The following is a 15,503-nucleotide window of genomic DNA, read 5'->3' as shown; positions in this document are numbered from 1 at the left end:
TTAATTATCATAACCTTTTTGCAAAACAGGTCCTCTGGGTCTCTTGACCTTTACAACCTTTCACTTTGGGGCAAATGTGTTCTGCCTAAATTAAATGCTGACCAAAAGGAAACAGAAGGCTTAAGAAATAACATCATTGGTTGTCTCATCTTAAACAAGGGCCTATTTCTCATATTACTATCATCTTGAGGTGAATTTCTCCTCTCACGTCTTTTGGGACAAACCATCCTTTTAAAGTTCCTTTTAACAGACTTGATATCAGGGTTTTCCACTATTTATTTAACCAGTTAGCTATCCCATGCAGCTGCTTTTCTGCCTCTCGCTAAATTTAGATTAGAGAAATGGCATAGGATGAAAGGGCTTAAAATCCCACTTGCGTTGCCACTTCCCCCAGTCTTCAGCACAGTGACTATTTTTAAAATTCTTCCTCAACTCATTTAGGCCTGCTGAATATCCTTACTTAAGAGAAAGCTATACAGCGTGTCCACACCAACACTTCTATGTGATTTCAGTTTTGGTCTCGTCACCCCAGGATTGACTTTCATGAATTTCCCATACATAAACAGACCCTATTTTGCTCCCCAAACTCTCTCATAATAGAATAGGTCAAAATGATTGTGAATCCCTACCAGCTTCCAAAGCCTAAGAAAGAAACAGCTTAGATGAGAAGTGAGAGTCAGGAAGATTTCTACCCTCTAGAGAGAATTGTGGATGCTCATACAGCGACTGGTTTAGCTCATGCCATGTTTGCCAGTCAAGAACAGGAAACTGGTTTTCTGTCTGATAATTCATCTGTTCATGACCCATTCTTCACCATATTCCTTTATAACATTGCAGCACAGCACAATGGGCTCTTCACACATATACCTTCACATGCAGCCTGGTTGAATAGGCAATTGTTTGAATACCTGCCTCCCCCCTCTGCAACATGGGAGGGCTTTTTCAGGCTTTCCCCCCCAGTGGCACTAACATTTATTTGATCTATTGTTATGAACTACTGGCTTCTCTGAATTTCTAAGCTTTTACTTTTTAAAAAGTTCCAACCTTTTTTGTTGTGGAGATATAAGGGGAAAGATCTAGAGGAAGGTGAGAGGACTGGCTTCTAGGTGACCAATTTTTCCATCTTTCCTGGGATGTTCAGCCAGAAGCACTAGGTAAAGTGTTCTATTTTTTTTTAAGCCCGTAACAGAATAGCTATAAACTTTGGGCACACACACACACTCTCCCCAATAAATACCTTGCTTCACTCTGATATTCTCAACACTTTCTTACTAGCCTGGCTTCAACACCAAAAACTAGCCGTACTGGTGGGATGGGATGCCCAAAGCCCTAAAATTCAGTATAGGATGGTCAGTGTTTAGCTCCCAGAATCTGATTTTGCTTAAACACGTTTCCAACTTTAGGGCTTTGGAGGTCTAGTCTTCCACTGATCTGCCAGAACTGCACTGCAAAATCTGCTCTTGAAACCATCTATTGTTGCCGGTGCAACCCTTGACCTTCCTGTTTCCTCTTTACTGTGTGGACAGCTCCCCCCTGACAATTCAGCAGTTCCTTATGGGACCCTGCCTTAGCACCAGCTTCCTTTCAATGCTGGACAGCTCCCTACTTCTTTCTCCCTAGCCACAGGCTCCACAGTGGTGAGAATGACACATTGATTAGAATCAATCCTGGTAAGCTGAATAAGCGTTCTGTCATGTCCTTACCAGTCGATGCCGCTGCTTCACTCCCGTCTTCGTTCACCTCAATGCAGACTTTCTGAATAGCCTGAGAAATGTGTACGTCAGCAGAATCTGAGGGAAGAAATAAACAATGAAGAGTCTGTACATGGGGAAAATGCAAGGATCCATTTAATTCCTTTCAGTACAAACAACCTTAGAAAAACATGGATTGTTCCAACTAAGAATCTCCTCAGTTCTCCAGTTCGCCACAATGGTTGAGTTAAATTGACCAGAAGTAAGAAGTGATAGAATGCATTTCCATCACACCTGGGCATATAGAACAAACATCGCAGCTCCCCATATCCTAGTTCAATGCAGTTTTTGTCACTTTTCAGTACATGGAGTGTCAAAAGGCCTGCTGTCATAATCATTTATGCAGACAGCAGCCAAAATAAAAGCCTTCCCAGCACTGATTTTTTTTTTTTTACTATTCCAACCCAGGGAGGGGAAGGCAAACTAGTCAATATGGCATCCCAAGGGATGTCTCAGATACGCTGTTGCCATTTTACCACAGGAATTCACTCACTTTACAAATGCTATAGGGGCCTGGTTCTGCTTGGAGGGAGGGACTCCTATCTCACCTCCATGCCACTTTTAAGAGCCCAATGCAGGGCATTTAGGCTCTTGAAAACAGTGGGGGTGGAAATACAAGAGCTCCTTCTCCCATGCCATGGTCATCATGAACCTAAGTTCCTCTGTACAGCATTTGTAAAGTGAGGGAATTCCTGAGTAAAAATGGCAGTGGCATCCCTGGGGATAGTGTATCATCTAGTTTGCTTTTCACAGTTTTAGGCCCATAATCTGTGAATACTCCCTCAGAAATTCCATATCAAGTTTCTTCAGCTTCTTTCGAAATTCTTTAGAAGTTTTTCCTCAGGAGGAACCCCCAACTGGCTTTGAATGTTATCCAGTGACAGCCTCATGGTCTGAAAGATGTTCATGAGAAAATGAACTAAGATGGGAACAACCTCCCAACTTTGGTTTGAATTTCACTTCAGAGAAAAATTTCTGTGACTAGGGGCATAATCCTGTGAGGGTATTCGTTAGTATTAAAACTGTTTGGTTTCTTTCAAAATTCTGCGGGTTATGAGGAGTCCACAAATCTATTTTGAATTTTAGTTAAAACGTTATCTCAGCGGTTAGTGTGTTCTGTATTCAGTTTCTATTCATGCTTTAACTTGAACTCTAAAGTATTCTAATGCTAAATAAAAAGCAGCACCTCACACATACACAAACAAACATGAAAACATTGGGCATTACTATGTCCTTGAGCAAATGCTGAAACACACTTAGTTAAAAGTACATTATTACAGCAGACAATGAGGACTGAAAACAGAGATAAAACTTTCTCAACAGCAACATCAGCACAATGAATCAAAGCACCTGTTAATCCAGAAAGGTCACATCCATTATTAAATATCTCGATCACGTTGAGAGCCTGGAGAGTTTCTTTCAAATCCAGTTTTTGCTCTATTTTAAACCTACAGGGATTGAAAATATAGAAGGTGATTCCACAAGAAAGCCTGTCAATCTGCCATGCTATGGGCATGATCCAGCCAAAGCGAAGCACTCTACATTTGCTTACACTGGGAGGAAATCAAGCACAGGCTGTTCATAACTTGACCCAAGAGGCATAGTACTTCATGCAATCAGCCTTGACTTTACCCAAATATTCGTGTGTTCGGATAATATAGTGCATGGCTTTGATGTTCATGGATAACAACAACAACAGCAGCAGCAACAACAACAACAACTGCACTTATATACTGCTCTTCTATACAGATTAGTACTCCACCCAGAGTGATGAACAAGTTAGTGTTGTTACTATCCCCACAATACAGCTGGGGAGCTGGGGCTGAGAGGTTTGGCTTACCACTCTGAGGCCACCTACTGAGCTCATGGCAATAGCAGGATTCAAACCAGTACTAAGTTGCAGCCAAACCACTTAACCGCTGTGATAGAGCTGAGTGGCCAATCACAGCAATTGCCATGACCACAACAGCATCACAGTTATAGAATTTGTGTACCTATGTACATCTGTTTTGTACATATCCACACATGCCCAGGACTAAGGGAAGTCAAGAGTGTTCACATTTTTGATCCTGTAGGGAAGCAATCTCTGTTATGAACCAACAGTGGATTTTGTTTTTGCTTATAAGTTTCGATTAAATGAGCGATCTGATGAGCCCAGGGTCAAATCTGCATTCCCTGAGCATTCCCACCTGGCCCACAGCTCCCCTCACCCCAGATGCAAATGATGGGTGTACAGATGAGCAGCATCTATGGCAATGGGATTTGGCAGAAGACCATGTGGGTTTATGGAGCCCTTTCCAATCAAACTGCCACCTCCAAGGCCTCTGGCAATACTGTTAATCAGTGATCTACCAAGCATGTAATATTAATTGTTCAAGGCCAACTTTTTTTCCTGCTTATATTTTGGTTTGGACCTAGGGTGATTTCATTTGTGGGGGTTCCCCCCCCCTATTGCAGGCAATTAATGTTTCTCTTCTTACGTACTTCTCATTTGTCTGAGTGCTGAGAAGGGCCAAAGACCATTACTTGGATTGGTTCCCTTTGGAGGAGAGAATTGTGGAGACGTGTGGCATTTGGGAGCATTTTCTTTGCAAATATAAAATTAGAGCACAGGTGGATGGAAAGAGGTGTTCCTGCAGGTCAGCTACTCCACAATAGGTCCTGCAGAATACGATCATGAATCGCATCTCATTTTTTTCACTAATGGAAGGGATGGTGTAATTTCCACCAATTCCTGTGGCAGACCCCCCAATCTACCTGTTATGGTATTCCTGAGAGTCCTTTGTCATTCGGAAGTCGTATTTGAAGATCAGTGGACTGCACTGGGATGAAAGGAGGAAGGAATGTTTTGTTCCACTGACAAGAGTGCCTTGCATGAGTGGAAAATTTAGTCTAGATCCAACCTCCTGCTCTTCGTTGCAGCCAATTCACAGCAGTCTCTGCCAGAATCTAAGTTCCTCTTTCATCACACACAGACACATTACTTTCCTTCCGGTTATCTTTTTTATTTTATTTTTTTTTTAAAAAAAAAGCTCTGATGGGTACTTCCTAAGAACAAAGTATGAAGAACCATTACTATTCTTTTGTCAAATGCTCTCTACGCCCTCAACTTGCCACTGAGGTCCAAGCCTGAAGAACAGACTAGGGTTGTTAAGTGGAATTCTCTTAATTCCTCTTAATTTATTTATATACTACAAGCACAGTTGAAAAATTAAGAACAAGGTGAGCTTTTAAAAAGCAACAAACACAAGCCAGGACTTATCTGAACATATCCTTGCTACATCAGACTGCTTTGTGTCCTTAGTATCATAGTACAGGCAGAAATCTGCAGGTGAGGAAATCTGTACTATCACATGGTTTAAAAAAACCTCAGAGATAAAGATAATTCCTCTTTTGGAAGAAGAAAAGAGAATGAGAGAAACCAATTACCATACTTCAGAAAAAGAAATTCCACCCCCTGTAACAACCCTAGAACAGACCCACTCACAATAGCCAGACTCCAAACTCACAGCTTGGTTGTCCATACAAAGGGGCTCAGATAGCTAGAATCTGAGATGGGACATTCTTTTGTTTTTCTAAGAAACGAGAACTAGCATATTAGCATTCTTGAGGAAAGTATATATGTATGTCTATGAAGATTTTATGGTATTTTTAATGAAGTTCAGCTTTGGCAGCCATAATAAATTTAGCTGATTTACTATTATTGAACAAATTTGGATTTCTCCTTCCCTCCTTGAAATGTTGTATAACAGAAAGGACAGCCACGATTTGTCAATTTCATTAGGAGCACGGTATTGCGATAATTGCCTTGACTGTGTGTGCAGACAATATTAATCGCTGTAGATCAGCTTTGCTTCTCTGCTTATATTTTGTGTGCCGGGGGCAGGGGGGTAGCATTGTCAAGTTCAGGTTGGGAAATTCCTGGAGATCTGGGGGCCTGTCCTGAGGAAGAAAGGCAGCTCAGCAGGAATATGATGCCACACAGTCCACCTGTCAAAGCTGCCATTTTCACCAGGGAACTGATTTCCTGAATACTGTGTGAAACCAGTTATAATTCTGGGACAACTCCAGCCCTCAGCTGGAGGTTTGCAACCATAGGAAAGATTAGTGTGCCCCTGTCTATGAGGGCTGTTGGGACTAATCCTTATTAGCATCTCTCTGAATTCTGCTTCCCTCATCTTCAATCTGAATGAATCTTGCAATGCCTCTTGCCTCCCTTGTTTCCATACCCTCCAACAATTCACAGTTGAAAACAGGGATGTACTTCTATTATTGTGACATCCCTGTTTTAATAATAAGCCTGAGTGCCTCACCTTTTCTACAGACAGCTCGATTCTTAGAGGAACCTCTCTTATTCTTTGCTGGGAGGTAAGAACTAGAGTATTAATATCCTCCACCCACTACTTCTTTATTCTATGGTCAGGACCACTGAGAGCTAGACCCCCAGTCAAAGCTCCCACATCTGAGCCTCCCTCGTATTCATAGGAACACACACAATTCCCCCAGGCCCAGGATAAACTTGAAACACCGGTTCCCATTCCCAGCATATACACAGAGTATCTTTATACAAGACATCTTGCATGAGTAGGATCAAATGAAAGATCTTACACTTGTTCTCCCATAGTGGATATACATGCACTGCTAGGGAGACAGAGTACACTTGAATATAAGACCACACAGAAAGTCACTTGAATGTCCCCGCATAAGATGTTTTGTGTAGACAGACTCATAGTCTTATGAGTTGTAAAGAAAAAAAACCCATGTTATTCTGAACATGTCCCCAGACTGCAAATCAAAAATATCCATATAACAGGACGATGTACAAATAGGAGAGTGGTGTGCGTGCGTGTGCGTGTGCGTGTGCGTGTGCGTGTGCGTGTGCGTGTGCGTGTGCGTGTGCGTGTGCGTGTGCGTGCACGCACACACAAAAATATCTGAAAGCAAGGGAAATTTTTCTTTAAAAACCAAACTACCATCTTCTGAGTGGTCTAGCCCCAAAAATATATTACTAGATCTGCAGGGGAGAAGACACCAGCAGTGGCAGTTGCGGGGAGGGAAAGAAGAAGGTGATGGCAAGCCACCACCAGTGACAAGAGAAGGAAGGCAGATGGTAAAGAAGCTGTCTTCTGCCTTCAGCCTCCTTTCCTTTCCCTCTCAGGTAGACAAACAAGCTACAAATGGTAGTTTGGAATCCTAGTTTGGTACCAACCAACAAACCCCAGGCATCTCAACTAACCAGGGTTTGGTCAAATCACAGTTTATTGTCATGTCTGAATACAGCCAAAACAAGGCTCCAGAAAATAGGAACTTCATTGGTAAACACTGCTGGAATATATTTCTCATTTTCTGGAAACAATCTGGCTGTTCTAACACCCCAATCTGCAGCTTCACAGTGTCCCTCAGCATGGAAATTTGGTACCTGACAGCTCTAATATAGGCCTTCTCCTCACTGAAACTCACTGGAGAAATTACTAAGCATAAACTGCCATTAGTTTAAATAAGTGCAAAGCTCCAAGGTCAGTAAATCTATTTGCCCTTTTCAGTGTCTTAATTCTCCTGCTCTCCCACTAGTGGGATTTAAGTTCAAAAGGGATAATGAGAAAGCACAGAGCACCGATGAGTTCATTACACACCTAGGAAGGCTGATTTCGACTTCATCATCCTCTTCCATCTTGGCAAACCAGTCTTTTATCAGCTCAGCTGTAATGAGGTTTTCTACCTCTCCGATAGGCACATCTTCTGCAGGAAGGATTAGAACTAAACTGAATTCACTCCCTTTGTAGGGCAGCTCCAAAACCTGATAGTTCACCTTATGGTCAGAAAAATGGCCTGAAACAAAGGATAGAGTAGAAGAAGTCTCATCTAGCAAACTAGACTTTTATTTATTTATTTGCACAAGTACATAGAGCTTCATCTGTATGTTTGAAGCAGCTACACACATGATCACAAACATGCATTTACTTATATCATTTATAGTCTGCCTTTCTCACTGAGACTCAAGGCAGATTGCATAGTGTACAGTACAATACGGTCAGTATCAAGATTTCAATAACAATGCCATGGGGTAAATAAATGCAAGTTTACGAAGACATAGCGTTAGCAAAAATCCAATACAGAGTTGAAGAAAAGCTGAAACAGAGCATAAGCAATTCTAGGACTGATATTAGATACCATAGAACTACCCTGTAGGGTCATACTTAAAGCAACAGGTAGTATACAAGGCAACGTAGTGGTGAAGTATATCATCCCTAACTCCATCAGTACAAGAGCACTCCCCAATAAAATCCCAGCAACCAAATCAGATTGAATTTTTTTAAAAGCCCTTTGAAGTTAAACTGACTTACACAATTTGTGGAATCTAAACAGGAAAGAACATCTATGGACTTTTGGGGGCCAGCAGCCATTGCAAAGAACAGGTGCTACCTCAATGGAAGCTCACCATAGAGGCCCAGCTTGTCAGCTAGAACTGTTACTTTAGTAAACAGAAATCCACCAATGGCCTCCTGATTGAGATTTGTATTTAAAAGTTCATACTTAGTGCCTTGTCATTTCATGTGTCTGCTTAGATTTAGGGGGAAAGAGAGAGATGACAAATCTGGAGACCAGATCTGAGATGAGACAGGGAAATTACTTGACATGCATAGGAACAGACGATTTAATTGGGATGTCACCGGTATTACTTTACTATTTTGACAAAAACATCATTGATGTATTTTGTCATTTAGGTTTTAAAGCTATCTAAGTTTTTATGAAACGTTCCAAAATAAAGTACATTTTAAATGTATACTGTCGTACAAACGTTCTGATGATGGGGCTCATAATGGGAAGGGCTGGGCCGCTAATGGATTAAAATAAATGGAAAATAAAACTAAGAAAGGAAGTTATAAAATGATACTGGAAGAAATGGGTCACAGGAACTATCCATTAACAGGCTGTGACAATGTCAGCTCTGTCACATACACAGCCAAACACACAGGAAAAGTGAAGATTTAGTCCTAAGATGAATGAATCCTTGAGGTAAATCCGCCCAAGAGGCAATCTGAAGGCAATTTGGAGCTGGATTTAGACTCAAATTGAGCAGTTCATCCTGCTTTGAGCTAGTTTCATTTCTCCTGCCTAAATATCTGTCTTGCAAGGTATAGTAATAGGGGTAGTTTAGTTTAGTGGCTAGAGTGTTGCACTTTGACTGTAGATACTTGGTTTTAGATCCTTAGACTGTCAATTGGATATGGATATTAATGGCTTCACCCAGAGTCCTATGCATTCTTAATATTGAGTCAAGATTTGATGTTTTGTTCATGCAAACCATATGGACTTCCTCTGAACTGTAAGTCTATCTGTAAATTTTTAAGCAGCAATATTCTTCATGTACATTTTTGCCACTCTTGGTATGCTGTGAATTAACATATAAATTCTTATGAAAGGTCTCAGTGGTTCTTATATGGGTTTTTGGCAATAGGTCTTACAGCATTTACCTTAGTCACATGTGAATGCATACATAATCCTACTAATAGCAATGTTATATTCCTCCAGCATAAGGAACAGTCTGCAAATGTGAGAGACTTCTCCACTGATGGAAGAACAACACTCCGGCATCTGTTGAAGTTCCCTAGCATCAGAGGCACCAATGGAATGGACCAGAATTATCCAACCCTCAAGGAGAGAAATATATACAAGTTATCATTACCGAGCTTTGTTCTGAGTTGAAGATGCATCATTGGTACAGAGGTCACTGATCCATCACTCTTAGTAAAATCCATCAAACTGGTGCTCTCTGCTTTGAATACTTGTTCCCAGTTCCCCTTGAAGTAAATGGCATTCACCAGAAGAAGTCGAGTGAGGGGACCAAGGTCCTCACTTGAAACGAGATTCTTTATTTGACCTAAATGGGAAATGATCATCAGCATGTTCAGCCTACCTCCTTAATTGATCAAGGTACATTTGGTTAGAAGAGACGACCATAGCCATCAAAATAATCTGCATACTGGGTCCTAAGAAAAACCATCAAGTGATGTTTGAGGGCTAGACTTGGGGTTTGGACTTCAGAGAACAAAGCCAAATTCCCTCATTAAGCTACTTGTTATTGAACAAGGTGACCAGCCACCAGAAGCAGCAGCCCTAAGCCTTCACCCTGGCTCTTCCCCAAAATAACAACAACAATAATAACTGCACTTATATATATCACTCTTCTAGACAAATTAGTGCCCCAATCAGAGCGATGAACAAAGTCAATGTTTTATTATTGTTGTTGTTGTTGTTGTTTGTATTCCCAAAATCCAGCTGGGGAGCTGGGGCTGAGAGGAGTGACTTACCCAAGGCCACCTACTGAGCAGTAGTGGGATTCGAACCAACAGAGTGCTGATTGGCAGCCCAACCACTTAACCACTCTGCTACAGCAGTTCCTAATCACAAGTTAAAGGGAGGGACTGTGGCTTTGCTGGAGCAACTGCTCGGCATGCAGAAGGTCCCAGGTTCCATCCCCAGCATCTCCAGTTAAAAGGACCAGGCAGTAGGTGATGTGAAAGAATTCTGCCCGGGACCCAGAAGAGTAGCTGCCAGAGTAGACAACCCAGACCTTGATGGACCAATGGTCTGATTTACTATAAGGCAGCTTCATGTGTTCAAATACGTATGTTCAAGTTTCCTGTCTTCCACCTTATATGGCTGACAGCTGCTTGCGAGAGCGGGGAAACTCACAACTTGATGATGTCATGTCATGCATTTTTTATGCTAATGGCTGCTGGGGAGACAGAAATAGGATATGTTCCTTGGACTCATAAAGATGTCTCATACTATACCTTTGGTCTATCAAGGTCAGTATGATCTACAATATTCAGGCTGGCAACAGCTCTCCAGGGTCTCTGGTACAGGTCTTTCACATCAACTACTACCTGATCCTATTTACTGGAGATGGTGGGGTTGAACATCGGATTTCTGCATGCAAAGCAGATGTTCTGCCAGCAAGACACAGCCTTTCCTTTGTGTCTCTGAAGAAACATCACATGGGAAGATGATATTTCCAGCATTAATGGACATGCTGATATTGTTTATTGACAGATGTCGCCAAACAAAGATGAACTCGTTTTTATTAGAAAACACAATACATCACATTAGTAATGATTTCCTGTGAATACGAAAAATGCTGCAATTGTATTTGACAAGTTAAACGTTCAACGCTTTTCTTGTTTAAAAGAATAGATACGATACGTAACAATTATTTTCAGCTGCAAATCAGAACAGGATAGCCTGTAGTGGTTTAAAATTTTACAGACAGGGTTGAATATCAAGGAGAGCCATGATTTTGTATAGAGAGACTCTGCATCTTTAACAAGTTCAGGAGAGGCAGAAAATCAATGTGCAGATTTCTTCAGATACTTACAGATCACAACAACAAATAATCAACGGAGGGAAGGGAACGAATGTTATACTGGCCCTAGCCTTGTTCATTGGTGATTTTGCATCACTTAGAGCCAAACTGGATGCTACTTCTTTCACAAGTTTGCCACTGGGACGTGTAGCCACATTGCAGCTGCAAGTCACTGTGGCAACTCACGTGTAAAAAGCACAGATGGGTCTGATTCTGATTGGGACAGCAGCACACTTGAAGAGGTGCTTTGGTCTCCCCCAGGGCCACTTTGGGCTGGAGAATAACATCCACCAGATCATTTGGGCTGCTGAAAATGACACAGGAGAGGAGGCAAGAGCCCTTCATCCCACATGCTACTGCTCTTCCAATTAGAATTTGGCTCATCTGTGTCTGTTACATGCGACTTGCCACTGTGACTTGCAGCTGTAGTATGGCTGCAAGTCCCTGCGATGAAGTTGTGGGGAAAAAAGTAACATCTGGTTTGGGTCTTGGTCACACAGTTGCACAGGGAGAGGGACAACAAAGCCCCAGCTTTGCATGCAGAAGATCAAGGTTCTGTTCCTGGCATTCCAGTTAAAGGATCTTGGAGAGCAGCCAGTGAGAAAGATCTCTTGCTGCTTAAGATGCTGGAGAGCCTTTGGATGCCACAGTAAACAATATTGAGCTATACAATACAAGGCAGCTTCATATTATGTTCATATGCCCTTTATCTGTGCTCTGTGGAAAGGAGAAGGAAGCTCCCCAGAAGAGAAGGAGTCCATCGGGCCCAGTGGCAGCCACTCTTAGGAGAGTTCACTAAGGAAACTGACAAGGCTTGTCCAAAACATGTGAAGCTGACCAATGGGCTCCTCCAAATTCCTAGTGGAGGGGAAGTTTGACATTTTAAAAATGGCTACAGGGGATGGACAGAAGAAGAGTGTCTTACCTGACACCAGCAATGTCATAAACGACTCCTCCACTCCAGGTGAAACAATATCAATATAGCCAATTCATACAGGAACATGACTGCAGTTATGATGGACGATTTTTTAAAAAAAAATCAAAAGAACCAGGAGGACTTGGGAAGTAACACAGAGGGAACACACAGAAATACTGTTAGAAGAGGAGGCCCATTTCCTCATGTCTTAAAAATTGTGCTACACTCATGGAACACTGGTGGTGACTTCATGGTGCAGTTTCTGATGTCAGGCAGTGATAATATTGTTTTCATGGCACTATGAAATCAGAAATCTCGCCATGAAGCTGCCAGCGTTCCATGAGCGTCACACAATTTTTAAGGACTCGATGCTGTCCCTTTCCTCAATTTCAGAGGAGAATCAAAACAGAGAGTTAGAAAGATAGATCAAAGCATCAGTTTACTGTTTACTACTATACTGCCCTGCACTATCCTTTGATATGTAGATAGCTAATCTCAGAACTTCGTCCTCCTGACATCCTTTTCTTCCTCTCTTTGTCACATTTCTGCCTCTTCTCTCCATCTTCCACCATGGATGCAGGACTTGTCCTGCCATCCATTTCCATCCCTAGACTAAAGAGTAGATAGAAATCTATCTCCCCTCCTTTCCTATCAGAGTATGGAGTTCCTATAACAAAGAACTCTTGTTTCTTTTCAAAACAGTAAGTTTGTTATTTCCTCTCTTACACACCCACACCAGCCAGCAGCACACTCCAAACCACTCATCATGGAGAACTGTGATTCTCGAAAGCTTATGCTACAATAAAATTGGTTAGTCTTAAAGGTGCTACTGGACTCTTTTTGATTTTGCTACTACAGACTAACACGGCTAACTCCTCTGGATCTACAATTAATGTCACTCTGTTGAGGCCCAACTCTGGATTCCTTTAAATAGGTTTCCGGGCTCACTCTTGAATAAATACAAGAGTTTGGGACAAATGCTGTCTGGGTTCTCAGGAATCAACGATAGTGTCAATACTGGAGAAAAGGGCTAATAATCAACATCCAGAATCCCTGACTCCATCCTGGAAAAACTCTTCCTGGTGATTTTTCTGTCCTCCAGGCACAGGTTAAACATGTAGAGTCCATCTAAGAGCGGGACCACAAGTGACGCCTGACACATGTTGGACACTAATCAGCTTCCCTCAAGTTTTGATGGGAAATGTAGGCCTCCTGATCTCGCAGCTTGGCTCTCTGACTGCTGTCCAATGGACTTTTCAACTGTCACTTGTCCAAAATTCCGCCAAGCTGCCTACATTTCCCATCAAAACTTGAGGGAAGCTGGCAAGTGTCCAACTTGTGTCAGGCGTCACTTGTGGTCCCGCTCTAACAGGTGACAACCCATTTTGCCACTCAGTCTCACCCTACACAACATTCAAGGCAACGTAGGAAGCTCAAACCTTCCAGGAGGGTACCTAAGCCAGACAGAAAGCATGCAGGCTGCGATTAACGAACCTTCACAATGGCAGGGCCTCCCAAGGCACATCTACCCAACAATGCTTACCTCTAATGCCAGAACCCCCAAACTGAAATTAGACTGGATGAACACATATTTACCCAACATTTTTCATAAGAATACTCTCCTAGCTACCACCCCTGGGCTTTCAAGAAAGCCGCAAGACTTAACCAGCCAGTGCTGCAAAGGAAACAATGAGAGAAAGATGCAGAGTGAGTTTTTACCATCTGTTTTGTTTTCTACCCAAGTGCTTATGGCCTCTGCGGAAGCTTTAGTATCTTGGAAATTCACCAGCTTTACAGCCGTCTGAAAGAATTCCTTGTTGCTATGGAGATACTGTTCTTTCACCACGAATCCTTCTTGAAGGTAAAGGGCATTGGCAAGATTAAATGTAAATTCTTTTCTTTTTGAGGTGACAGAGAAAAGTGTCTGGAGTGGAGCGAAGGCTTCACCTGAAGAAAAGAAGTGTTAAGAGTGAATGTCTTTATTTGAAGAACACAAAGCAAGCGAGGTAACAGGTAGTTGTCCAATACAGACATGTTTTTCTAAGCCTCCCTGAAGTCTTAGGTACTCTCCACAGTCAGGCTGTTTTGCAGAGGAGAGCGAGTTGTTTCTGATGCATTTTGATAACAATGACCATGATGTTTGGAGAAAGCACAGAGAAACAATACAAATGACAGAATAACTTCTTTTCCTCTTTCACACACCCACACCAGCCAGCACGCTGATGTATTTAAGACAACATGTAAGATGAGTATACAGCCTTGAGGAAAATGGTCAAATCCCAAGTTTTAAGCTCTTTTCTAAGGTTCCAAGGGCCTACCTATTGGGATGCTTGGAGACCTAGGCTTGGATCCTGCCTATAGTTTTCAAAGGCTAATAGCGGCAATGCAGAGCTCTGGTTTGAAGGGGGGAAGTTACCAGCAGAAACGAACCTGAGGCCTGCCATTCCTCATCCTGTCTTTAGCTTTGGAAGGAAAAAAGGGTAGGCACCAATCCCCTCTGTGCAGAGAATAGCAGGCACCAATCCCCTCTGTGCCTCTTGAGGGAGCAGGCAGTCATACTAAGCTCCCAGGCAGGCAGACCCACAATCTCCAGGCCTCCTTCACTGCCTCCAGAAGAGCATCTGTGGCAGCAGCAGCAAACCTGTCTTCCTGATTTGCTGTGGCATGCAACCATCTTTCGTGCACAAAGGCTCCTGCTTCAAGAGACGAGTGCCATTGGAGCAATGCGCCCTTTTCACAGTGATGAGAACTGCATCACAAATGCACACAGTGTGGCATAAGCAATCTCTTCCCTGTTGCTGCCCCCAACTATTCCACACCTACACTGACCTGCACACTTCAGACACAATCCAGCAGGTACCTGAATCTCCTTGTGTTAGCAGTTGACCCTGACCCTCACACTAATAGGGACGCTTATGAATATAGCTATATAAGCCCCTCTCCTCATGTGTTTCAAACATAGAAGTGATGCCTGGCAAGACAGGAGATGGCTGCCAACCCCTGGCTGGGAGATGGAAAATTACTGGAATGTAAGTCATAGGTAAGACTGACTATCAGCCCCACACCCCAGAGATGTTCAAAGTTGTAAAGCAAAGGAGATCTTCCAGGAGTTCCTGAGCTTAATTTCTTTCACACCCTGCTGATCTTCCCTTATCTACTCACCCAGTTTGGGCTATTCAGGGACCTGATAAGGCCCACCTGTCTAGCCATTGCAAGTCATCGATTATGTTCCTCTCCTTTAGTTCCTCCTAGGAAGGCACCAGCCAGCCTTTCCCAATTTTATTGTTTCTCCTCCGGACCAAGCACTACGTTATTGTTTTGGGGCAGAGACACCCAGTCCTGCCTCAGGATATGTTACGCACTATAATTGGACTGCCCAGCCAGAAGCCCTAAGTGCATGTTCTTGGATCCTACACCCATCCTCAGACATGGATCTGAGTCCCTCTCTCTTCATGTTATGAAGTGCTGG

General features: G+C 42.6%; 1 protein-coding gene across 1 annotated transcript in view; it reads right to left on the bottom strand.

Moving 5' to 3' along the window:
• SERPINI2 (serpin family I member 2) overlaps positions 1-15,503 on the bottom strand; it is a 52,338-nt gene that overhangs the window by 20,384 nt on the left and 16,451 nt on the right. The window contains exons 3-7 of the mRNA XM_054984075.1: positions 13,754-13,981; positions 9,439-9,633; positions 7,385-7,580; positions 3,102-3,199; positions 1,704-1,790 (exon numbers count right to left, since the gene is read on the bottom strand). Of these exons, the coding sequence (XP_054840050.1) occupies positions 1,704-1,790; positions 3,102-3,199; positions 7,385-7,580; positions 9,439-9,633; positions 13,754-13,981 (804 nt within the window). The remainder of the gene's footprint in view (positions 1-1,703; positions 1,791-3,101; positions 3,200-7,384; positions 7,581-9,438; positions 9,634-13,753; positions 13,982-15,503) is intronic.

This window comes from Eublepharis macularius, chromosome 6, assembly GCF_028583425.1.
Source record: "Eublepharis macularius isolate TG4126 chromosome 6, MPM_Emac_v1.0, whole genome shotgun sequence".
Lineage (NCBI taxonomy): Eukaryota > Metazoa > Chordata > Lepidosauria > Squamata > Eublepharidae > Eublepharis > Eublepharis macularius.
The sequence above is the reverse complement of the archived record's forward strand: the minus strand, read 5'-3'. Positions and strand labels throughout refer to the sequence as shown.